The sequence below is a fragment of the Stylophora pistillata genome, chromosome 2 (genome assembly GCF_964205215.1).
Source record: "Stylophora pistillata chromosome 2, jaStyPist1.2, whole genome shotgun sequence".
Classification (NCBI taxonomy): Eukaryota; Metazoa; Cnidaria; class Anthozoa; order Scleractinia; family Pocilloporidae; genus Stylophora; species Stylophora pistillata.
In genome coordinates this window covers 59535186-59560051 of record NC_142520.1, presented here as the reverse complement: position 1 = coordinate 59560051, position 24866 = coordinate 59535186, and the positions used below count along the sequence as shown (strand labels likewise).

General features: G+C 48.8%; 3 protein-coding genes across 3 annotated transcripts; 1 reads left to right on the top strand and 2 right to left on the bottom strand.

The window, feature by feature from the left end:
- Nucleotides 1-9821: 9821 nt before the first annotated feature.
- LOC148740678 (uncharacterized) lies at nt 9822-14681 on the bottom strand. Its single transcript, XM_088751319.1, has 7 exons — nt 14394-14681; nt 13095-13151; nt 12737-12778; nt 12507-12548; nt 11876-12409; nt 10214-11001; nt 9822-10018 (listed from the first exon to the last, which is right to left on the bottom strand). The coding sequence occupies exons 1-7, from the start codon at nt 14477-14479 to the stop codon at nt 9837-9839; spliced, it is 1731 nt and encodes a 576-aa protein (XP_088607445.1). The 5' UTR covers nt 14480-14681; the 3' UTR covers nt 9822-9836.
- A 2407-nt stretch (nt 14682-17088) lies between these two features.
- On the bottom strand, nt 17089-18514 carry LOC148740677 (uncharacterized). Its single transcript, XM_088751379.1, has one exon. It carries the CDS (start codon nt 18345-18347, stop codon nt 17775-17777), a length of 573 nt encoding a protein of 190 aa, XP_088607505.1. The 5' UTR covers nt 18348-18514; the 3' UTR covers nt 17089-17774.
- Nucleotides 18515-20311: 1797 nt separating this feature from the next.
- Nucleotides 20312-24118, top strand: LOC148740676 (uncharacterized). Its single transcript, XM_088749809.1, has 5 exons — nt 20312-21392; nt 22635-22691; nt 23008-23049; nt 23238-23279; nt 23377-24118. The coding sequence occupies exons 1-5, from the start codon at nt 21307-21309 to the stop codon at nt 23912-23914; spliced, it is 765 nt and encodes a 254-aa protein (XP_088605935.1). The 5' UTR covers nt 20312-21306; the 3' UTR covers nt 23915-24118.
- The last annotated feature ends 748 nt before the right edge of the window (nt 24119-24866 follow it).

Here is a 24866-nt window from a genome sequence, read left to right as displayed (position 1 = left end):
CAGGGGAACCTCGGCAATAGACGCGCAACTCCGGGATATCACGGGCGACGGAGTGGCATGCGTGAGAGTGGGAGGCTGTGCAAGAGGAAGGGGTGAGCCTTGTACTCACGCCTGCCACTTCCACGAAACACATCACCACGCGGCTGAAATGGATTCCCGCGTGCACTAGATACTCCCAAGGGAGTTGGGGGTAGGCGCGCACCTCCTGCAAGTCACGGCAGCCCTGGTGGCACGCCTCCGAGTGAGAGGCTGTGCACTATGAGGCACATGTGCTAAAGAAGGCGGTGAGCCTTGTACTCACGCCTGCCACTTCCACGAAACGCATGACAACGCCTCCAAAATGAAATCCCAGGTGCACTAGACCCAGGGGAACCTCGGCAATAGACGCGCAACTCCGGGATATCACGGGCGGCGGAGTGGCATGCGTGAGAGTGGGAGGCTGTGCAAGAGGAAGGGGTGAGCCTTGTACTCACGCCTGCCACTTCCACGAAACACATCACCACGCGTCTAAAATGGATTCCCGCGTCCACTAGATAGTCCCAGGGGAGTTGGAGAGTAGGCACGCACCTCTTGCCAAATCACGGCAGCCCTGCTGGCACGCCTCCGAGTGAGAGGCTGTGCACTATGAGGCACATGTGCTAAAGAAGGCGGTGAGCCTTGTACTCACGCCTGCCACTTCCACGAAACGCATGACAACGCCTCCAAAATGAAATCCCAGGTGCACTAGACCCAGGGGAACCTCGGCAATAGACGCGCAACTCCGGGATATCACGGGCGACGGAGTGGCATGCGTGAGAGTGGGAGGCTGTGCAAGAGGAAGGGGTGAGCCTTGTACTCACGCCTGCCACTTCCACGAAACACATCACCACGCGGCTAAAATGGATTCCCGCGTCCACTAGATAGTCCCAGGGGAGTTGGAGAGTAGGCGCGCACCTCCTGCCAAATCACGGCAGCCCTGGTGGCACCCCTCCGAGTGAGAGGCTGTGCACTATGAGGCACATGTGCTAAAGAAGGCGGTGAGCCTTGTACTCACGCCTGCCACTTCCACGAAACACATCACCACGCGGCTGAAATGGATTCCCGCGTGCACTAGATACTCCCAAGGGAGTTGGGGGTAGGCGCGCACCTCCTGCAAGTCACGGCAGGCCTGGTGGCACGCCTCCGAGTGAGAGGCTTTGCACTATGAGGCACATGTGCTAAAGAAGGCGGTGAGCCTTGTACTCACGCCTGCCACTTCCACGAAACACATCACCACGCGGCTGAAATGGATTCCCGCGTGCACTAGATACTCCCAAGGGAGTTGGGGGTAGGCGCGCACCTCCTGCAAGTCACAGCAGCCCTGGTGGCACGCCTCCGAGTTAGAGGCTGTGCACTATGAGGCACATGTGCTAAAGAAGGCGGTGAGCCTTGTACTCACGCCTGCCACTTCCACGAAACGCATGACAACGCCTCCAAAATGAAATCCCAGGTGCACTAGACCCAGGGGAACCTCGGCAATAGACGCGCAACTCCGGGATATTACGGGCGACGGAGTGGCATGCGTGAGAGTGGGAGGCTGTGCAAGAGGAAGGGGTGAGCCTTGTACTCACGCCTGCCACTTCCACGAAACACATCACCACGCGTCTAAAATGGATTCCCGCGTGCACTAGATAGTCCCAGGGGAGTTGGAGAGTAGGCGCGCACCTCTTGCCAAATCACGGCAGCCCTGGTGGCACGCCTCCGAGTGAGAGGCTGTGCACTATGAGGCACATGTGCTAAAGAAGGCGGTGAGCCTTGTACTCACGCCTGCCACTTCCACGAAACGCATGACAACGCCTCCAAAATGAAATCCCAGGTGCACTAGACCCAGGGGAACCTCGGCAATAGACGCGCCACTCCGGGATATTACGGGCGACGGAGTGGCATGCGTGAGAGTGGGAGGCTGTGCAAGAGGAAGGGGTGAGCCTTGTACTCACGCCTGCCACTTCCACGAAACACATCACCACGCGGCTAAAATGGATTCCCGCGTCCACTAGATAGTCCCAGGGGAGTTGGAGAGTAGGCGCGCACCTCCTGCCAAATCACGGCAGCCCTGGTGGCACCCCTCCGAGTGAGAGGCTGTGCACTATGAGGCACATGTGCTAAAGAAGGCGGTGAGCCTTGTACTCACGCCTGCCACTTCCACGAAACACATCACCACGCGGCTGAAATGGATTCCCGCGTGCACTAGATACTCCCAAGGGAGTTGGGGGTAGGCGCGCACCTCCTGGAAGTCACAGCAGCCCTGGTGGCACGCCTCCGAGTGAGAGGCTGTGCACTATGAGGCACATGTGCTAAAGAAGGCGGTGAGCCTTGTACTCACGCCTGCCACTTCCACGAAACGCATGACAACGCCTCCAAAATGAAATCCCAGGTGCACTAGACCCAGGGGAACCTCGGCAATAGACGCGCAACTCCGGGATATCACGGGCGACGGAGTGGCATGCGTGAGAGTGGGAGGCTGTGCAAGAGGAAGGGGTGAGCCTTGTACTCACGCCTGCCACTTCCACGAAACACATCACCACGCGTCTAAAATGGATTCCCGCGTCCACTAGATAGTCCCAGGGGAGTTGGAGAGTAGCCGCGCACCTCTTGCCAAATCACGGCAGCCCTGCTGGCACGCCTCCGAGTGAGAGGCTGTGCACTATGAGGCACATGTGCTAAAGAAGGCGGTGAGCCTTGTACTCACGCCTGCCACTTCCACGAAACGCATGACAACGCCTCCAAAATGAAATCCCAGGTGCACTAGACCCAGGGGAACCTCGGCAATAGACGCGCAACTCCGGGATATCACGGGCGACGGAGTGGCATGCGTGAGAGTGGGAGGCTGTGCAAGAGGAAGGGGTGAGCCTTGTACTCACGCCTGCCACTTCCACGAAACACATCACCACGCGGCTAAAATGGATTCCCGCGTCCACTAGATAGTCCCAGGGGAGTTGGAGAGTAGGCGCGCACCTCCTGCCAAATCACGGCAGCCCTGGTGGCACGCCTCCGAGTGAGAGGCTGTGCATTATGAGGCACATGTGCTAAAGAAGGCGGTGAGCCTTGTACTCACGCCTGCCACTTCCACGAAACACATCACCACGCGGCTGAAATGGATTCCCGCGTGCACTAGATACTCCCAAGGGAGTTGGGGGTAGGCGCGCACCTCCTGCAAGTCACGGCAGCCCTGGTGGCACGCCTCCGAGTGAGAGGCTGTGCACTATGAGGCACATGTGCTAAAGAAGGCGGTGAGCCTTGTACTCACGCCTGCCACTTCCACGAAACGCATGACAACGCCTCTAAAATGAAATCCCAGGTGCACTAGACCCAGGGGAACCTTGGCAATAGACGCGCAACTCCGGGATATCACGGGCGACGGAGTGGCATGCGTGAGAGTGGGAGGCTGTGCAAGAGGAAGGGGTGAGCCTTGTACTCACGCCTGCCACTTCCACGAAACACATCACCACGCGGCTAAAATGGATTCCCGCGTGCACTAGATAGTCCCTTGGGAGTTGGAGAGTAGGCGCGCACCTCTTGCCAAATCACGGCAGCCCTGGTGGCACGCCTCCGAGTGAGAGGCTGTGCACTATGAGGCACATGTGCTAAAGAAGGCGGTGAGCCTTGTACTCACGCCTGCCACTTCCACGAAACGCATGACAACGCCTCCAAAATGAAATCCCAGGTGCACTAGACCCAGGGGAACCTCGGCAATAGACGCGCAACTCCGGGATATCACGGGCGACGGAGTGGCATGCGTGAGAGTGGGAGGCTGTGCAAGAGGAAGGGGTGAGCCTTGTACTCACGCCTGCCACTTCCACGAAACACATCACCACGCGGCTAAAATGGATTCCCGCGTCCACTAGATAGTCCCAGGGGAGTTGGAGAGTAGGCGCGCACCTCCTGCCAAATCACGGCAGCCCTGGTGGCACCCCTCCGAGTGAGAGGCTGTGCACTATGAGGCACATGTGCTAAAGAAGGCGGTGAGCCTTGTACTCACGCCTGCCACTTCCACGAAACACATCACCACGCGGCTGAAATGGATTCCCGCGTGCACTAGATACTCCCAAGGGAGTTGGGGGTAGGCGCGCACCTCCTGCAAGTCACGGCAGCCCTGGTGGCACGCCTCCGAGTGAGAGGCTGTGCACTATGAGGCACATGTGCTAAAGAAGGCGGTGAGCCTTGTACTCACGCCTGCCACTTCCACGAAACGCATGACAACGCCTCCAAAATGAAATCCCAGGTGCACTAGACCCAGGGGAACCTCGGCAATAGACGCGCCACTCCGGGATATTACGGGCGACGGAGTGGCATGCGTGAGAGTGGGAGGCTGTGCAAGAGGAAGGGGTGAGCCTTGTACTCACGCCTGCCACTTCCACGAAACACATCACCACGCGGCTAAAATGGATTCCCGCGTCCACTAGATAGTCCCAGGGGAGTTGGAGAGTAGGCGCGCACCTCCTGCCAAATCACGGCAGCCCTGGTGGCACCCCTCCGAGTGAGAGGCTGTGCACTATGAGGCACATGTGCTAAAGAAGGCGGTGAGCCTTGTACTCACGCCTGCCACTTCCACGAAACACATCACCACGCGGCTGAAATGGATTCCCGCGTGCACTAGATACTCCCAAGGGAGTTGGGGGTAGGCGCGCAACTCCTGCAAGTCACGGCAGCCCTGGTGGCACGCCTCCGAGTGAGAGGCTGTGCACTATGAGGCACATGTGCTAAAGAAGGCGGTGAGCCTTGTACTCACGCCTGCCACTTCCACGAAACGCATGACAACGCCTCCAAAATGAAACCCCAGGTGCACTAGACCCAGGGGAACCTCGGCAATAGACGCGCAACTCCGGGATATCACGGGCGACGGAGTGGCATGCGTGAGAGTGGGAGGCTGTGCAAGAGGAAGGGGTGAGCCTTGTACTCACGCCTGCCACTTCCACGAAACACATCACCACGCGTCTAAAATGGATTCCCGCGTCCACTAGATAGTCCCAGGGGAGTTGGAGAGTAGCCGCGCACCTCTTGCCAAATCACGGCAGCCCTGCTGGCACGCCTCCGAGTGAGAGGCTGTGCACTATGAGGCACATGTGCTAAAGAAGGCGGTGAGCCTTGTACTCACGCCTGCCACTTCCACGAAACGCATGACAACGCCTCCAAAATGAAATCCCAGGTGCACTAGACCCAGGGGAACCTCGGCAATAGACGCGCAACTCCGGGATATCACGGGCGACGGAGTGGCATGCGTGAGAGTGGGAGGCTGTGCAAGAGGAAGGGGTGAGCCTTGTACTCACGCCTGCCACTTCCACGAAACACATCACCACGCGGCTAAAATGGATTCCCGCGTCCACTAGATAGTCCCAGGAGAGTTGGAGAGTAGGCGCGCACCTCCTGCCAAATCACGGCAGCCCTGGTGGCACGCCTCCGAGTGAGAGGCTGTGCATTATGAGGCACATGTGCTAAAGAAGGCGGTGAGCCTTGTACTCACGCCTGCCACTTCCACGAAACACATCACCACGCGGCTGAAATGGATTCCCGCGTGCACTAGATACTCCCAAGGGAGTTGGGGGTAGGCGCGGACCTCCTGCAAGTCACGGCAGCCCTGGTGGCACGCCTCCGAGTGAGAGGCTGTGCACTATGAGGCACATGTGCTAAAGAAGGCGGTGAGCCTTGTACTCACGCCTGCCACTTCCACGAAACGCATGACAACGCCTCCAAAATGAAATCCCAGGTGCACTAGACCCAGGGGAACCTTGGCAATAGACGCGCAACTCCGGGATATCACGGGCGACGGAGTGGCATGCGTGAGAGTGGGAGGCTGTGCAAGAGGAAGGGGTGAGCCTTGTACTCACGCCTGCCACTTCCACGAAACACATCACCACGCGGCTAAAATGGATTCCCGCGTGCACTAGATAGTCCCAGGGGAGTTGGAGAGTAGGCGCGCACCTCTTGCCAAATCACGGCAGCCCTGGTGGCACGCCTCCGAGTGAGAGGCTGTGCACTATGAGGCACATGTGCTAAAGAAGGCGGTGAGCCTTGTACTCACGCCTGCCACTTCCACGAAACGCATGACAACGCCTCCAAAATGAAATCCCAGGTGCACTAGACCCAGGGGAACCTCGGCAATAGACGCGCAACTCCGGGATATCACGGGCGACGGAGTGGCATGCGTGAGAGTGGGAGGCTGTGCAAGAGGAAGGGGTGAGCCTTGTACTCACGCCTGGCACTTCCACGAAACACATCACCACGCGGCTAAAATGGATTCCCGCGTCCACTAGATAGTCCCAGGGGAGTTGGAGAGTAGGCGCGCACCTCCTGCCAAATCACGGCAGCCCTGGTGGCACCCCTCCGAGTGAGAGGCTGTGCACTATGAGGCACATGTGCTAAAGAAGGCGGTGAGCCTTGTACTCACGCCTGCCACTTCCACGAAACACATCACCACGCGGCTGAAATGGATTCCCGCGTGCACTAGATACTCCCAAGGGAGTTGGGGGTAGGCGCGCACCTCCTTCAAGTCACGGCAGCCCTGGTGGCACGCCTCCGAGTGAGAGGCTGTGCACTATGAGGCACATGTGCTAAAGAAGGCGGTGAGCCTTGTACTCACGCCTGCCACTTCCACGAAACGCATGACAACGCCTCCAAAATGAAATCCCAGGTCCACTAGACCCAGGATAACCTCGGCAATAGACGCGCAACTCCGGGATATCACGGGCGACGGAGTGGCATGCGTGAGAGTGGGAGGCTGTGCTAAAGAAGGCGGTGAGCCTTGTACTCACGCCTGCCACTTCCACGAAACACATCACCACGCGGCTAAAATGGATTCCCGCGTGCACTAGATAGTCCCAGGGGAGTTGGAAAGTAGGCGCGCACCTGCTGCCAAATCACGGCAGCCCTGGTGGCACCCCTCCGAGTGAGAGGCTGTGCACTATGAGGCACATGTGCTAAAAAAGGCGGTGAGCCTTGTACTCACGCCTGCCACTTCCACGAAACACATCACCACGCGGCTGAAATGGATTCCCGCGTCCACTAGATACTCCCAAGGGAGTTGGGGGTAGGCGCGCACCTCCTGCAAGTCACGGCAGCCCTGGTGGCACGCCTCCGAGTGAGAGGCTGTGCACTATGAGGCACATGTGCTAAAGAAGGCGGTGAGCCTTGTACTCACGCCTGCCACTTCCACGAAACACATCACCACGCGGCTGAAATGGATTCCCGCGTGCACTAGATACTACCAAGGGAGTTGGGGGTAGGCGCGCACCTCCTGCAAGTCACGGCAGCCCTGGTGGCACGCCTCCGAGTGAGAGGCTGTGCACTATGAGGCACATGTGCTAAAGAAGGCAGTGAGCCTTGTACTCACGCCTGCCACTTCCACGAAACGCATGACAACGCCTCCAAAATGAAATCCCAGGTGCACTAGACCAAGGGGAACCTCGGAAATAGACGCGCAACTCCGGGATATCACGGGCGACGAAGTGGCATGCGTGAGAGTGGGAGGCTGTGCAAGAGGAAGGGGTGAGCCTTGTACTCACGCCTGCCACTTCCACGAAACACATCACCACGCGGCTAAAATGGATTCCCCCGTGCACTAGATAGTCCCAGGGGAGTTGGAGAGTAGGCGCGCACCTCCTGCCAAGACACGGCAGCCCTGGTGACACGCCTCCGAGTGAGAGGCTGTGCACTATGAGGCACATGTGCTAAAGAAGGCGGTGAGCCTTGTACTCACGCCTGCCACTTCCACGAAACGCATGACAACGCCTCCAAAATGAAATCCCAGGTGCACTAGACCCAGGGGAACCTCGGAAATAGACGCGCAACTCCGGGATATCACGGGCGACGGAGTGGCATGCGTGAGAGTGGGAGGCTGTGCAAGAGGAAGGGGTGAGCCTTGTACTCACGCCTGCCACTTCCACGAAACACATCACCACGCGTCTAAAATGGATTCCCGCGTCCACTAGATAGTCCCAGGGGAGTTGGAGAGTAGGCGCGCACCTCTTGCCAAATCACGGCAGCCCTGGTGGCACCCCTCCGAGTGAGAGGCTGTGCACTATGAGGCACATGTGCTAAAGAAGGCGGTGAGCCTTGTACTCACGCCTGCCACTTCCACGAAACACATCACCACGCGGCTGAAATGGATTCCCGCGTGCACTAGATACTCCCAAGGGAGTTGGGGGTAGGCGCGCACCTCCTGCAAGTCACAGCAGCCCTGGTGGCACGCCTCCGAGTTAGAGGCTGTGCACTATGAGGCACATGTGCTAAAGAAGGCGGTGAGCCTTGTACTCACGCCTGCCACTTCCACGAAACGCATGACAACGCCTCCAAAATGAAATCCCAGGTGCACTAGACCCAGGGGAACCTCGGCAATAGATGCGCAGCTCCGGGATATCACGGGCGACGGAGTGGCATGCGTGAGAGTGGGAGGCTGTGCAAGAGGAAGGGGTGAGCCTTGTACTCACGCCTGCCACTTCCACGAAACACATCACCATGCGGCTAAAATGGATTCCCGCGTCCACTAGATAGTCCCAGGGGAGTTGGAGAGTAGGCGCGCACCTCCTGCCAGATCACGGCAGCCCTGCAGGCACGCCTCCGAGTGAGAGGCTGTGCACTATGAGGCACATGTGCTAAAGAAGGCGGTGAGCCTTGTACTCACGCCTTCCACTTCCACGAAACGCATGACAACGCCTCCAAAATGAAATCCCAGGTGCACTAGACCCAGAGGAACCTCGGCAATAGACGCGCAACTCCGGGATATCACGGGCGACGGAGTGGCATGCGTGAGAGTGGGAGGCTGTGCTAAAGAAGGCGGTGAGCCTTGTACTCACGCCTGCCACTTCCACGAAACACATCACCACGCGGCTAAAATGGATTCCCGCGTGCACTAGATAGTCCCAGGGGAGTTGGAGAGTAGGCGCGCACCTCCTGCCAAATCACGGCAGCCCTGGTGGCACGCTTCCGAGTGAGAGGCTGTGCACTATGAGGCACATGTGCTAAAAAAGGCGGTGAGCCTTGTACTCACGCCTTCCACTTCCACGAAACACATCACCACGCGGCTGAAATGGATTCCCGCGTGCACTAGATACTCCCAAGGGAGTTGGGGGTAGGCGCGCACCTCCTGCAAGTCACGGCAGCCCTGGTGGCACGCCTCCGAGTGAGAGGCTGTGCACTATGAGGCACATGTGCTAAAGAAGGCGGTGAGCCTTGTACTCACGCCTGCCACTTCCACGAAACACATCACCACGCGGCTGAAATGGATTCCCGCGTGCACTAGATACTCCCAAGGGAGTTGGGGGTAGGCGCGCACCTCCTGCAAGTCACGGCAGCCCTGGTGGCACGCCTCCGAGTGAGAGGCTGTGCACTATGAGGCACATGTGCTAAAGAAGGCGGTGAGCCTTGTACTCACGCCTGCCACTTCCACGAAACGCATGACAACGGCTCCAAAATGAAATCCCAGGTGCACTAGACCCAGGGGAACCTCGGCAATAGACGCGCAACTCCGGGATATCACGGGCGACGGAGTGGCATGCGTGAGAGTGGGAGGCTGTGCAAGAGGAAGGGGTGAGCCTTGTACTCACGCCTGCCACTTCCACGAAACACATCACCACGCGGCTAAAATGGATTCCCTCGTGCACTAGATAGTCCCAGGGGAGTTGGAGAGTAGGCGCGCACCTCCTGCCAAATCACGGCAGCCCTGCTGGCACGCCTCCGAGTGAGAGGCTGTGCACTATGAGGCACATGTGCTAAAGAAGGCGGTGAGCCTTGTACTCACGCCTGCCACTTCCACGAAACGCATGACAACGCCTCCAAAATGAATTCCCAGGTGCACTAGACCCAGGTCTAGTGCACCTGTTTACCTAGTGGCGAAGTGGCTGGTGGTCTCTGAAGAAGTTTGACACGGCCTGCCACGTTTCCTCGTCGGGGAAATCCTCCATTCGGAGACCCGGCACCGACGAGTGCCTCAGGCCCCAGCGATCCTCTGCCTCTGCTTGCGCTGTCTGCCCTTCGCCTTGGCCTGTGGTCGTCGCTCCTGCTCCAGCTGTCATTTAAAAAGTGAAAAAAAAAAAAATAATAATAATAATAGAATAAAATAAAATAAATAAGTAGATAAATAGATAAATAAATTAATAAATAAATAATGTGAACAGAAAAAAAAAAAAAAACCGAACAAAACAGACAATCAAACAAAAGGCAGCAGTTGGTTAACGTGGTTGCTTTTCAGCCTTATCATTACCTGGTTGTCCGCCCTCAGGCAGCGCCCTTTCTTCCGTGCGCGTCGCCTTGGTTCTAGCACCGCCTACAGAGGAAGCCCTTCTCTTTTTTCTCCTAGCAAGGCCGGCGACAGCCGTGGAGGTGGTGGCTTCTGCTGCCCTTTCGGCCCCACCGCCGTCCCCTTCGGACGAGGAGTCACTCTGCCGCCCAGGTTGGCTAGCTAGCCGCGCGAGCAGATCGCAGAGCAGTCTGTCCGTCTCTCGGGAGGACTGGCGTTGCGCAGTGCCGTCGCTGGACGACTTGCCGATTTCCCGCATGACGCTTTGCGGACACTCTATCAGGGGTTCGTCGGCGTCGTCGTCTTCCTCGTTGCTGGGGCTGGATCCCTCCGCGGCTGACGACTCGTCGCCCTCTCTCCAAGCTGGGTTCAGGTTGGAGTGAAGCGTTTCTAAGGTCTCCGGCGAGAGGGCTTCAAAGGTGGCGAAGCTCACGCCGTACTCCACCATGGCGGACGCAAGGTACTGCGGACAGAATGTTCCGCTCTGATATCTGATGGCCGCGTACCTGAGGTTTAGGAGTCGCGCCCTGCTGAGACCTGAGCCCGCGGTGGTTGCCCGACTTACCAAGCAGGCCACGTCGCACACAGCCAGTCGCCTCAACGTCAAATTACTGGCTTTCGCCGACACTGTTATGTTGCCCGGTAGAAAACCCCCGTGGTCTTGCGAAACGAGCTTCCTGGGAAAGCCGTGCGTGTATTCTGGGCTGGCCAGGGACCAGGGAGGTGCATTCCAGACCATGATATTTCCAAACCTACATGGAGACGAAGGATTACCAAACAAGAATTAAGGAAAGAAATTGATTGATTCATTTACTTAAGTATTTCTACAAAGTACAATAGGACCTAAGTCCCCTACCAGGTTTAATTAAATACCAACCCAACCATCTTAAAAAAAAAGCAGAAAAACAAAAAAAACAGAAACGAAAAACAGAGAGACAAAACTGAGAGACAAACCGAAAAAAACAAACAAACAAAACAAAACTGAAACAAACAAAGCAAAAAACTAAAAAAACAGAGACACAAAACTGAGAGACAAACCGAAAAAACAAAACAAAACAAAACTGAAACAAAAAACTAAGCATCCTATTCCCCCTCCATTCCCTAGATCTAATACGCTCACGCAAAAAGGAGGCAAAAACTAGAATCTAAGAGCTACAAACCGAGTGGGTTTGTAGCTCCGACGACATTTAGGACAGATTATTTTAAAAGTGCGATAATGTTCGCCATCAAAGACGTGTAAGAGTCTTTTAAAGTCAAAATCCTGAAGCTCGCCCCTAAAAGAGCCAAGGGGCTCTGACTGCCTAGCATCAACTGGAATATTGTTCCACAAAAGGAATCATTCTAATCGAGTAAAAGTCTCTGCAAGTAGATGCTTTGCTCATATTTGGTTTAATTCAAGGGAAAAGCTGAGCATCCTTCCTAGGCGAGTCTGACTGGCCGGTAACAGGTGATAAAAAATGATCCAAAGGTCCGGCGGGCTAGATCTATCTGTCCACGAAGTCATTTAAAGAAGAGAAAAAAATAGGAGATCTAAATACTCCGACCATTAGCCAAGGGGTAAGAGTTTAAGCCTAACGCGGAAATCAAATCCAATCATATGAAAATGAAAAAAAACCAGCGACCTACCTGTCCAAGCGAACCAGGTTTAAATTGCTGTCTAAAGGCGCTTGTCTGCTAGTTAGGGCTTCGGTCAACTTTGCCCCGTCACGTCGGAAAAGTTCCCACTTGTTCAGGTCTCTGAGTAGATGTTTGCGACGGGGAGTCTTCTGGGTTGGATCAGACGGTGAGGGCAAAGGAAGCGTGTCTTTCCACCCAATCTCTAGGCTGCGTGTGCAGTAACTTATTGCGCTGGCTGCGTCTTCGAAGGTAAGTGCGTTGGAGACCCTCTCCTCATCAGAGTCGCGAGGCACTATGTGTCTTGGCAGCGTCAGACTGTCCAGCAAGAACAAATCAAAGTTGAAGGCTAGAGGCCTGTCCGGGGATTCTGCGAATGCCAAGGGAAAGTATGGCTGTACAGTCTCCGCGTCCCTTTGGACGGAAAGTGCCTCCTGTTTTCGGTAAAAGGACTGACTGCTCTCCTCTACAAGTTCCCCTTCTGGCACTAAAAATGTCCTGTCCCCGGGCGTCTGCACCTCTTCCTCATCATCGTGGTCGTCAGCTCTGTCGGCGCAAAAACCTCCTATTAGACCATTACCCTACGGCTACCAAAAGAGAAAAGGGAAAAAAATGGGCCAAGTAGAGGAGCGATTTGACCCACCTCCTACCACCTTCTGCTGCAGCCTCTGTGTCAAGCAACTGTCTGAAAATCCAAGACAGACACACTTTTTGTTTGTTTTTTGTTTTTTGTTTTACACAAGTAACAATGGGAATAGATACAGATTGTGGCCATTTCCAGAACGTACCGAGTGCGCGCGACAAAATTGTACACCAAAGATATATCGCAGATCCTGGGTTACTAAAAACAAACAGAAAACATGAGGATCCTACCTTGCTCCAGCGCCACTGGTTTCTCGACTTCTCTGGTTTTTCCTACACAGAACAAGATACGCGATCGTGTTAAGTTGTCTAGGCTCGTTCCAAATGTATTTGAAATCACGGTGAAATGAACTAGCTACGCCTGCTGCCCCAAGAAGTGAAACCATAGGTTAAGAAGGCATAATCGGCGGTTTGACCAGAATATCCGAGTTCACGTCGAATGCCTTACAAAAGTCAAGTAAGCTATCTTTCTCAAAAGTTTCAGCGTAATAGTGGAATTCTCTCTGAACTCTGTCATGAAAACAGAGAACAGATTTGACGGCTTTACCCTGGTTCCACGTGTCATCATCATTTAGTTGATATCATTTACCTTCTTGGTGGACTCTTGTCGTCTCTGCCACTACCGTCGTCACTCTCTTGCGAGGATCTACGAGAATAATGAGAATCATAATAATAATAATCATAATAATAATAATAATAATAATAATAATAATAACAATAATAGGACTCTAGATTTGCCATTCACCTTTCTCTTTTCTGTATAGTTTTAGATATGCTTTTACTTATCAGATTATTAGACTTTGAATCTGTTCAGATTTGACTCCGTTATCTATAGTTTTCCAGACGCTTTGAAAGAAAAAAAAAAAAAAGGTGCAGATGTGAGCCGAAAGTGAGTTCTTTTTCATCGTTTTATTCGCTGTTAATATTTTGTATTGCAGAAGATTTGATGGAAATTATTGCTATATAATAGTAAGGGAAATAATAAGGAATCATAGTAAGGCATAATGATAAGGAATAACAACAAGGCAATGAGAAAGCTATTTCTGGGAATCATAGCTAAAGCCAGGAATACTGAGCCAAGAAGTGTTCAGCATTATTATCATAGCTATCATTATTATGAACCGAGGTGTGTATGCACTCGCTTTTCTTAAATTTTTATCAGACATTTCAATGTATTTTTCGATTTTTAAGCATTTTATCGGAATAATAATAGTTATAAAACAAAAACAAGACAAAACAAAACGGAAACAAAACAAAAGAAAAACCAACAGTTTTTTCGCCCAATGTAAAAGCAAAATAATTATAGTGATCGCTTGAGGCTTTCAGTCGGAATTCGCCAAGTAAATATTTGGCTGTTAGATTCGCTCCGACGAACGAAGGGCTAACGCTCGAAAGGTCAGCTTTTATAATCGTAACGGTGGCCAATTTACCATTTCAACTTTGTTGATATGTTCAAATTATTTCCTTACCCCCACCGACGCAGCTTTCTTTAGAAACTATCGGCCTTTATTCATTTGGCTGTTAGGTTTGAGACGAGTTTTTCGAAGTGTGTCACCAGATAGCCATTTTATAGTATGGCCACGATCAGATCTTTCGATGGTGAGCTAGCTAGAAAACCAAAATAATATTTAGAGTCGCTTGACCTTGCTAAAGAAACATTTAATACTCTCAAGAGGCTTGAAAGATCGAAGCTTTCAGTGAAAATTCGGTGAGATTTTCTGACTGCCGGGCATTTAGTCTATTTAAGACCATTCCCGGCTGCCGGGCATATGTATATAGCCACAGCGAGTTCCGAGTGGAAACAAACAAACAATTCCTCTTGGAAGTGTTACAAGATGCTACAGCGATTTCTACTATTGAAAACAATACTAAATAATGCTTCCCCTACCGAAATAATTCCTGCGAATCTCGTTCCTCTGCTTGACTCGAACTCTTGGATGAAAAATAATCGGAGATCGCAGCTTTCCGGCTCATTTTTAGAGGTTCTCGCTGCGGCTTCAAGTACGTTTCTTTAATATGTATTTATTTTTATTTTGCCAGGGGACACTTATATATAACGGGGGCACCTTACGTCAAATTTCCCAAAATAGATCTTGCCTTACTTTGTTTACCTATTGACGTCAATTTTCTCCAAATAGACGTCCCAAAAAAGCCTCTTGACGTCATTCGAGGATTTTCCCCACGTAGCTATTTTGGTGTTTTGGCCGAGCGAACACTGGAACTTGCCTCGACGGGGCAAGTTCCAGTGCTCCGGCGGCTGCCTGTGCATTCTCGGTGCTCGAATGACTTGGACGGTCGAACTAAATAATAATTGAACAATATGGTATTAAACCGACAATTTCTTTTGATCGATCCAGCCCAAAAGAGTCTCCCTTTGTTTACAGAGCCCTCCTACGCAGCCCCTAGGCCGAGATGATGAACGAAAGCTTCGATTGGACGGCAGATCGCCAAAGCAGTTTCCCATTACCCTTCGAGATCATACGTCAAAATCTAACCAAAATACCTGCAAAAATAAGCACTTTTCCGCGAAGAGAAAGCAAGAATATTTTACCGACAAAAGAAATTCCTGTAAAGAGTGTACAAATCAAATTGAGACGACAAGTGACTTCCTTCAAGCATCTAAAGAGTGTACAGATCCGAAATGAAGCTGACAATTCACTTCTTTCTTCAAGCAAAGAGTCCTTGAGATGAGCCTTTTTTTCTTTTCGTTTCGTTCAGTTTCTCCTCAAAACAATGCTTCCTTTTTCGGTCAATGAGCAAAATCGCCAAGCTGATCAAATGAAATTTCTCACAATCTACTACCTAAGGCTTTTCTCAATGTCTTGGCACATACCAGTCGTGGGTAATTGAAGTACTGGGCTAGCATGAAAAGTCCAGCTTATTATATGAGTCAGGTCAGATCAGAACGACCATTTTAATACATGCTGTTCTTTGTAAATGATGACATCTTCATGTAAGAGAGTTGGTTCTAAGAGAGAGCGGTTGTTATTTCTTTTGAAAGAAGGCAAAGATTCCCAACGACAACCCTTTGAGCCCCCCCCATACCCACTTACAAATTCTCCCTAGTGATCTTTCCATTACCTTCTTCACAGAATTTGATACAATACCCAAACACTTTTCCTGAGCTGATCACTTTAGGAAATCTCATAACTTTCTCTTCTCATCTAGTGATATTGTGGGGGGAAGACTGACTGTGATCACTTTTGTGACTTGAAAGGGTTGTAAAACCCAAACTGATAAAACAGCACAAAACCAACCCCAGGCCTGAAAAGTGCAATTTATCATCTCAGTCAGGTCAGAGGGAATTGAAGCCTTTGCATCTATTTAAGGGGACTCATGTCCTATTGTTTATGTACAAGTACTTTGTACAGATCTTTAAAGGAAACGAGGAAGGCAGTTATTTTATTCAGTCTCTTCTTTCTTGGCTGGTTTTAATCGGGGTAGGGTTTTCTGCCTGAACCATTTTAATGGATGCTGTCCTTTGTAAATGATGACATCTTCATGGAAGAGAGTTGGTTTAAGAGAGTGGTTGAAATCTCATAACTTGTTCTTCTGATGATCCATTCATAGGGGAGAGAACTGATTTTGATCACCCCCACAAGTGCAATATCAATTGAGAAAACTGCTAGAGGTCTAAGTCCACCAAACTGCTCTTTTTTTAAGTTTCTCATGCCCCATTTTCCCAAAGCACATTAATGTAGACATGCTTAGAAAGGTCTCTGCAAGAGGAACACTTTGATATGTATAAAACTCTTTAACTCCTTCATGGGCATGCTCAGCGGAAGAGGTCGAAAACGAGGGGAGGTCCACCAAAGTGGTTTTCCTTAAGTTTGTCAAGCTTCATCTCACCAAACCACACTAAAGTAGTCCTGGTTGGGAAGATCTCTGCCAGAGGAACACTTTCATATGTATAAAACTCAATAGGTTAAGAAACCCCTTAAGATACAGCAGTTAGTTAGGGTTGCAATCTAGGGCTAGGGTTAGGCTAGGGGTTAGGGTTGCAATCTAGGGCTAGGGGTTAGGGTTGCAATCTAGGACTAGGGGTTAGGGTTAGCATCTTCACGTCTAGGGGAATCGCCCTAGAATTAACTCAGTCCTGCCCAAATCTGGCATGAAACTTCCCAAGGCTGGAGGGTTAGCTAACCTGTAATGTGCATTCGAGCATATGCACATGTAATTTGGAATATGCAGGTCCTGCGCTTTTCCTGAGGTGATCATTTCATGAAATCTCATAACTTTTTGCATCTCATGTAGGGATTATTGATCACTTTTGTGACTCGAAAGGGTTGAAGAAACCCCGAAACAGAAGAGCACGAAAGCGAGCAAAAGAATACCTATCCCCCTCTCCCTATCACAATCTTATATGGATAGACCAGCCAACTTCACAGTGACCATCGGTCCCCTGCACCTCCAGTCAAATAGCTATAGTGCTCCATGTAAGGGAATCCAAGATCTTTCTCAGTGGGACTTGATAAATCCAGCACTTCTCAGACCCCCTCACATGGGACAAAGAAGCTATTGTTTTGAAAGCTGTCAGCATTTTGGCATTTCTTTAAAATCAAGCAAACCAATACCAGCTGAGAATATGTAAACACATCGATTTATTTCCTCACAAGACACAACACAATCACTTTAACAACTCACACGTGACAAATGCTATATTCCTTCGCAAACGCTGCCGACACCTCCACTTTTGTTTTTCCAAGGGAAACTGTTCATAGAAAGCGATTTTTAAAAGTGAACCGTCTACGAGACAAGCACAAGACTGAATAAATGTCTCTGCAGCCTTGGAGCCAAGTATGAAATACTGGGGTCCCACTCAATTCAAATTGCATACACGTGTGTATGTTGCAGGTCAAAATTCAATTTTCAATTCAGACTCAATTTTTTTTCTTCTTTTTTTTTTCAACTTCCAAAGATATTTTTTGGCAATACAAAATGCCCTTCTTAAAATCCAATCAAATGGCCTGTGAGAACAGCGTGCATGTTGCAGGTCAACATTGCATCGGAGTGAATTTTTTTTTTTTCCAGACCTGGGTTGATTCTCAATTTCATTTGTCTCCTAGCCCTAATTATTCGAGAGGAAAATCGAGAATCAACCCAACTTGAAAAAAATTCAAATTGTGACCCATAACACACATCACAACCATCACGTCAACAAAACGGCAACACTTTAAAATGGCATGAGATGGATGATCAAGTAACAAAATGAATGTTTGTAGCAATGACACGAAAAAGAGTTGTAGTTCTTCAGTGGACTGAAGATATCCTAATCTGCAAAGACGACCTTGTGTATTTGACGGGGGGAAGTGCACAGTTGATACAACCCCGGTCGATTCTTTGGCGCTTTCACAGTAACAGGCACTAGGCTGTCAACACTCTCCCTCCACTGTCCACTGCCGTGTTGCAGTCTGTAAAAGTTCTTTGAAACATTCTTGTACCAGAGAAGAGAAACCTCACCTTCTTGACCAAGGGAATGGATCTGTCCTATCAAAACCTTTGGGCAGTTAAGCCGGCTATCCTCTTCCACTACTGCCACAAAGTCACCGGGTTTGAAAGGGCAGTCATCGGAACTCTGCGGTTGTGCTTGGCCACCGTCGGATCCGTCGTCCAGACGGTCCTCTGCGTAGTCTCTGGCCAGGTCGACAGCAAGCCTCTTTCGGTCATTGGCGGTGCGGCGGTCGTATGTCCGCTGAGCCTGTTGCCGTGAATGTCTGAGCGCGGCCGCCAATGACGCCTTCAGGGCATCTGTGCAGTCCCTGTGAAATGGAAATCTGGTTTTAGAGATGGCTACATTGACAACACTGAATTTAGTGGGTACTGGTCCAAGTGTAAGTTGCATGTTTAAGTTGAGTTTTCATCTTAAGTGTTTGTTTTGTTTTGGTTGCCTGTGGAATGAATGGCCTTAGTACAAGAGAAAATTATAAATTAAATTACAATATTAAGGTCGGGACACGCACAGAGTTAAACTAGAAATAATTAAGACTAAAGGAAATTTGCAAGTCATGAAAAAAAATAAATAAATAAATAAATAAAAAAAAAATAATAAACAAATATATATATATATATATATATATATATATATATATTGAGGGCCTCCCTCAATATATACTTTGCTCTACTTCTATGTATTGAGCACTGTTCTACGAAAATCAAGTCACACTAAATACATATATATATATATGTATAAATTATAAAAGAGCCTAGAGCAACAAATAAATCACAGTAATAGCTATGAAGAAACTGATTACTCTGGTCAAAGCAGAAGTCCCATGTGAGGGGGTCTGAGAAGTGCTGGATTTATCAAGTCCCACTGAGAAAGATCTTGGATTCCCTTACATGGAGCACTATAGCTATTTGACTGGAGGTGCAGGGGACCGATGGTCACTGTGAAGTTGGCTGGTCTATCCATATAAGATTGTGATAGGGAGAGGGGGATAGGTATTCTTTTGCTCGCTTTCGTGCTCTTCTGTTTCGGGGTTTCTTCAACCCTTTCGAGTCACAAAAGTGATCAATAATCCCTACATGAGATGCAAAAAGTTATGAGATTTCATGAAATGATCACCTCAGGAAAAGCGCAGGACCTGCATATTCCAAATTACATGTGCATATGCTCGAATGCACATTACAGGTTAGCTAACCCTCCAGCCTTGGGAAGTTTCATGCCAGATTTGGGCAGGACTGAGTTAATTCTAGGGCGATTCCCCTAGACGTGAAGATGCTAACCCTAACCCCTAGTCCTAGATTGCAACCCTAACCCCTAGCCCTAGATTGCAACCCTAACCCCTAGCCTAACCCTAGCCCTAGATTGCAACCCTAACTAACTGCTGTATCTTAAGGGGTTTCTTAACCTATTGAGTTTTATACATATGAAAGTGTTCCTCTGGCAGAGATCTTCCCAACCAGGACTACTTTAGTGTGGTTTGGTGAGATGAAGCTTGACAAACTTAAGGAAAACCACTTTGGTGGACCTCCCCTCGTTTTCGACCTCTTCCGCTGAGCATGCCCATGAAGGAGTTAAAGAGTTTTATACATATCAAAGTGTTCCTCTTGCAGAGACCTTTCTAAGCATGTCTACATTAATGTGCTTTGGGAAAATGGGGCATGAGAAACTTAAAAAAAGAGCAGTTTGGTGGACTTAGACCTCTAGCAGTTTTCTCAATTGATATTGCACTTGTGGGGGTGATCAAAATCAGTTCTCTCCCCTATGAATGGATCATCAGAAGAACAAGTTATGAGATTTCAACCACTCTCTTAAACCAACTCTCTTCCATGAAGATGTCATCATTTACAAAGGACAGCATCCATTAAAATGGTTCAGGCAGAAAACCCTACCCCGATTAAAACCAGCCAAGAAAGAAGAGACTGAATAAAATAACTGCCTTCCTCGTTTCCTTTAAAGATCTGTACAAAGTACTTGTACATAAACAATAGGACATGAGTCCCCTTAAATAGATGCAAAGGCTTCAATTCCCTCTGACCTGACTGAGATGATAAATTGCACTTTTCAGGCCTGGGGTTGGTTTTGTGCTGTTTTATCAGTTTGGGTTTTACAACCCTTTCAAGTCACAAAAGTGATCACAGTCAGTCTTCCCCCCACAATATCACTAGATGAGAAGAGAAAGTTATGAGATTTCCTAAAGTGATCAGCTCAGGAAAAGTGTTTGGGTATTGTATCAAATTCTGTGAAGAAGGTAATGGAAAGATCACTAGGGAGAATTTGTAAGTGGGTATGGGGGGGGCTCAAAGGGTTGTCGTTGGGAATCTTTGCCTTCTTTCAAAAGAAATAACAACCGCTCTCTCTTAGAACCAACTCTCTTACATGAAGATGTCATCATTTACAAAGAACAGCATGTATTAAAATGGTCGTTCTGATCTGACCTGACTCATATAATAAGCTGGACTTTTCATGCTAGCCCAGTACTTCAATTACCCACGACTGGTATGTGCCAAGACATTGAGAAAAGCCTTAGGTAGTAGATTGTGAGAAATTTCATTTGATCAGCTTGGCGATTTTGCTCATTGACCGAAAAAGGAAGCATTGTTTTGAGGAGAAACTGAACGAAACGAAAAGAAAAAAAGGCTCATCTCAAGGACTCTTTGCTTGAAGAAAGAAGTGAATTGTCAGCTTCATTTCGGATCTGTACACTCTTTAGATGCTTGAAGGAAGTCACTTGTCGTCTCAATTTGATTTGTACACTCTTTACAGGAATTTCTTTTGTCGGTAAAATATTCTTGCTTTCTCTTCGCGGAAAAGTGCTTATTTTTGCAGGTATTTTGGTTAGATTTTGACGTATGATCTCGAAGGGTAATGGGAAACTGCTTTGGCGATCTGCCGTCCAATCGAAGCTTTCGTTCATCATCTCGGCCTAGGGGCTGCGTAGGAGGGCTCTGTAAACAAAGGGAGACTCTTTTGGGCTGGATCGATCAAAAGAAATTGTCGGTTTAATACCATATTGTTCAATTATTATTTAGTTCGACCGTCCAAGTCATTCGAGCACCGAGAATGCACAGGCAGCCGCCGGAGCACTGGAACTTGCCCCGTCGAGGCAAGTTCCAGTGTTCGCTCGGCCAAAACACCAAAATAGCTACGTGGGGAAAATCCTCGAATGACGTCAAGAGGCTTTTTTGGGACGTCTATTTGGAGAAAATTGACGTCAATAGGTAAACAAAGTAAGGCAAGATCTATTTTGGGAAATTTGACGTAAGGTGCCCCCGTTATATATAAGTGTCCCCTGGCAAAATAAAAATAAATACATATTAAAGAAACGTACTTGAAGCCGCAGCGAGAACCTCTAAAAATGAGCCGGAAAGCTGCGATCTCCGATTATTTTTCATCCAAGAGTTCGAGTCAAGCAGAGGAACGAGATTCGCAGGAATTATTTCGGTAGGGGAAGCATTATTTAGTATTGTTTTCAATAGTAGAAATCGCTGTAGCATCTTGTAACACTTCCAAGAGGAATTGTTTGTTTGTTTCCACTCGGAACTCGCTGTGGCTATATACATATGCCCGGCAGCCGGGAATGGTCTTAAATAGACTAAATGCCCGGCAGTCAGAAAATCTCACCGAATTTTCACTGAAAGCTTCGATCTTTCAAGCCTCTTGAGAGTATTAAATGTTTCTTTAGCAAGGTCAAGCGACTCTAAATATTATTTTGGTTTTCTAGCTAGCTCACCATCGAAAGATCTGATCGTGGCCATACTATAAAATGGCTATCTGGTGACACACTTCGAAAAACTCGTCTCAAACCTAACAGCCAAATGAATAAAGGCCGATAGTTTCTAAAGAAAGCTGCGTCGGTGGGGGTAAGGAAATAATTTGAACATATCAACAAAGTTGAAATGGTAAATTGGCCACCGTTACGATTATAAAAGCTGACCTTTCGAGCGTTAGCCCTTCGTTCGTCGGAGCGAATCTAACAGCCAAATATTTACTTGGCGAATTCCGACTGAAAGCCTCAAGCGATCACTATAATTATTTTGCTTTTACATTGGGCGAAAAAACTGTTGGTTTTTCTTTTGTTTTGTTTCCGTTTTGTTTTGTCTTGTTTTTGTTTTATAACTATTATTATTCCGATAAAATGCTTAAAAATCGAAAAATACATTGAAATGTCTGATAAAAATTTAAGAAAAGCGAGTGCATACACACCTCGGTTCATAATAATGATAGCTATGATAATAATGCTGAACACTTCTTGGCTCAGTATTCCTGGCTTTAGCTATGATTCCCAGAAATAGCTTTCTCATTGCCTTGTTGTTATTCCTTATCATTATGCCTTACTATGATTCCTTATTATTTCCCTTACTATTATATAGCAATAATTTCCATCAAATCTTCTGCAATACAAAATATTAACAGCGAATAAAACGATGAAAAAGAACTCACTTTCGGCTCACATCTGCACCTTTTTTTTTTTTTTCTTTCAAAGCGTCTGGAAAACTATAGATAACGGAGTCAAATCTGAACAGATTCAAAGTCTAATAATCTGATAAGTAAAAGCATATCTAAAACTATACAGAAAAGAGAAAGGTGAATGGCAAATCTAGAGTCCTATTATTGTTATTATTATTATTATTATTATTATTATTATTATGATTATTATTATTATGATTCTCATTATTCTCGTAGATCCTCGCAAGAGAGTGACGACGGTAGTGGCAGAGACGACAAGAGTCCACCAAGAAGGTAAATGATATCAACTAAATGATGATGACACGTGGAACCAGGGTAAAGCCGTCAAATCTGTTCTCTGTTTTCATGACAGAGTTCAGAGAGAATTCCACTATTACGCTGAAACTTTTGAGAAAGATAGCTTACTTGACTTTTGTAAGGCATTCGACGTGAACTCGGATATTCTGGTCAAACCGCCGATTATGCCTTCTTAACCTATGGTTTCACTTCTTGGGGCAGCAGGCGTAGCTAGTTCATTTCACCGTGATTTCAAATACATTTGGAACGAGCCTAGACAACTTAACACGATCGCGTATCTTGTTCTGTGTAGGAAAAACCAGAGAAGTCGAGAAACCAGTGGCGCTGGAGCAAGGTAGGATCCTCATGTTTTCTGTTTGTTTTTAGTAACCCAGGATCTGCGATATATCTTTGGTGTACAATTTTGTCGCGCGCACTCGGTACGTTCTGGAAATGGCCACAATCTGTATCTATTCCCATTGTTACTTGTGTAAAACAAAAAACAAAAAACAAACAAAAAGTGTGTCTGTCTTGGATTTTCAGACAGTTGCTTGACACAGAGGCTGCAGCAGAAGGTGGTAGGAGGTGGGTCAAATCGCTCCTCTACTTGGCCCATTTTTTTCCCTTTTCTCTTTTGGTAGCCGTAGGGTAATGGTCTAATAGGAGGTTTTTGCGCCGACAGAGCTGACGACCACGATGATGAGGAAGAGGTGCAGACGCCCGGGGACAGGACATTTTTAGTGCCAGAAGGGGAACTTGTAGAGGAGAGCAGTCAGTCCTTTTACCGAAAACAGGAGGCACTTTCCGTCCAAAGGGACGCGGAGACTGTACAGCCATACTTTCCCTTGGCATTCGCAGAATCCCCGGACAGGCCTCTAGCCTTCAACTTTGATTTGTTCTTGCTGGACAGTCTGACGCTGCCAAGACACATAGTGCCTCGCGACTCTGATGAGGAGAGGGTCTCCAACGCACTTACCTTCGAAGACGCAGCCAGCGCAATAAGTTACTGCACACGCAGCCTAGAGATTGGGTGGAAAGACACGCTTCCTTTGCCCTCACCGTCTGATCCAACCCAGAAGACTCCCCGTCGCAAACATCTACTCAGAGACCTGAACAAGTGGGAACTTTTCCGACGTGACGGGGCAAAGTTGACCGAAGCCCTAACTAGCAGACAAGCGCCTTTAGACAGCAATTTAAACCTGGTTCGCTTGGACAGGTAGGTCGCTGGTTTTTTTTCATTTTCATATGATTGGATTTGATTTCCGCGTTAGGCTTAAACTCTTACCCCTTGGCTAATGGTCGGAGTATTTAGATCTCCTATTTTTTTCTCTTCTTTAAATGACTTCGTGGACAGATAGATCTAGCCCGCCGGACCTTTGGATCATTTTTTATCACCTGTTACCGGCCAGTCAGACTCGCCTAGGAAGGATGCTCAGCTTTTCCCTTGAATTAAACCAAATATGAGCAAAGCATCTACTTGCAGAGACTTTTACTCGATTAGAATGATTACTTTTGTGGAACAATATTCCAGTTGATGCTAGGCAGTCAGAGCCCCTTGGCTCTTTTAGGGGCGAGCTTCAGGATTTTGACTTTAAAAGACTCTTACACGTCTTTGATGGCGAACATTATCGCACTTTTAAAATAATCTGTCCTAAATGTCGTCGGAGCTACAAACCCACTCGGTTTGTAGCTCTTAGATTCTAGTTTTTGCCTCATTTTTGCGTGAGCGTATTAGATCTAGGGAATGGAGGGGGAATAGGATGCTTAGTTTTTTGTTTCAGTTTTGTTTTGTTTTGTTTTTTCGGTTTGTCTCTCAGTTTTGTGTCTCTGTTTTTTTAGTTTTTTGCTTTGTTTGTTTCAGTTTTGTTTTGTTTGTTTGTTTTTTTCGGTTTGTCTCTCAGTTTTGTCTCTCACGCATGACAACGCCTCCAAAATGAGATCCAAGGTGCACTAGACCCAGGGGAACCTCGGCAATAGACGCGCAACTCCGGGATATCACGGGCGACGGAGTGGCATGCGTGAGAGTGGGAGGCTGTGCAAGAGGAAGGGGTGAGCCTTGTACTCACGCCTGGCACTTCCACGAAACACATCACCACGCGGCTAAAATGGATTCCCGCGTCCACTAGATAGTCCCAGGGGAGTTGGAGAGTAGGCGCTCACCTCCTGCCAAAT

Coding starts and splice junctions, on each gene's coding strand:
- LOC148740678 (XM_088751319.1), bottom strand. CDS start 14,479: ATGAGCCGGAAAGCTGCGATCTCCGATTATTTTTCATCCAAGAGTTCG. Junction 12,410..12,506: donor GCAGCAGAAGGTGGTAGGAG/GTGGGTCAAATC, acceptor TTGCGCCGACAG/AGCTGACGACCACGATGATG. Junction 10,019..10,213: donor GCCTGAGGGCGGACAACCAG/GTAATGATAAGG, acceptor TTTAAATGACAG/CTGGAGCAGGAGCGACGACC.
- LOC148740677 (XM_088751379.1), bottom strand. CDS start 18,347: ATGCAACTTACACTTGGACCAGTACCCACTAAATTCAGTGTTGTCAAT.
- LOC148740676 (XM_088749809.1), top strand. CDS start 21,307: ATGAGCCGGAAAGCTGCGATCTCCGATTATTTTTCATCCAAGAGTTCG. Junction 22,692..23,007: donor GACAAGAGTCCACCAAGAAG/GTAAATGATATC, acceptor TGTTCTGTGTAG/GAAAAACCAGAGAAGTCGAG. Junction 23,280..23,376: donor GCAGCAGAAGGTGGTAGGAG/GTGGGTCAAATC, acceptor TTGCGCCGACAG/AGCTGACGACCACGATGATG.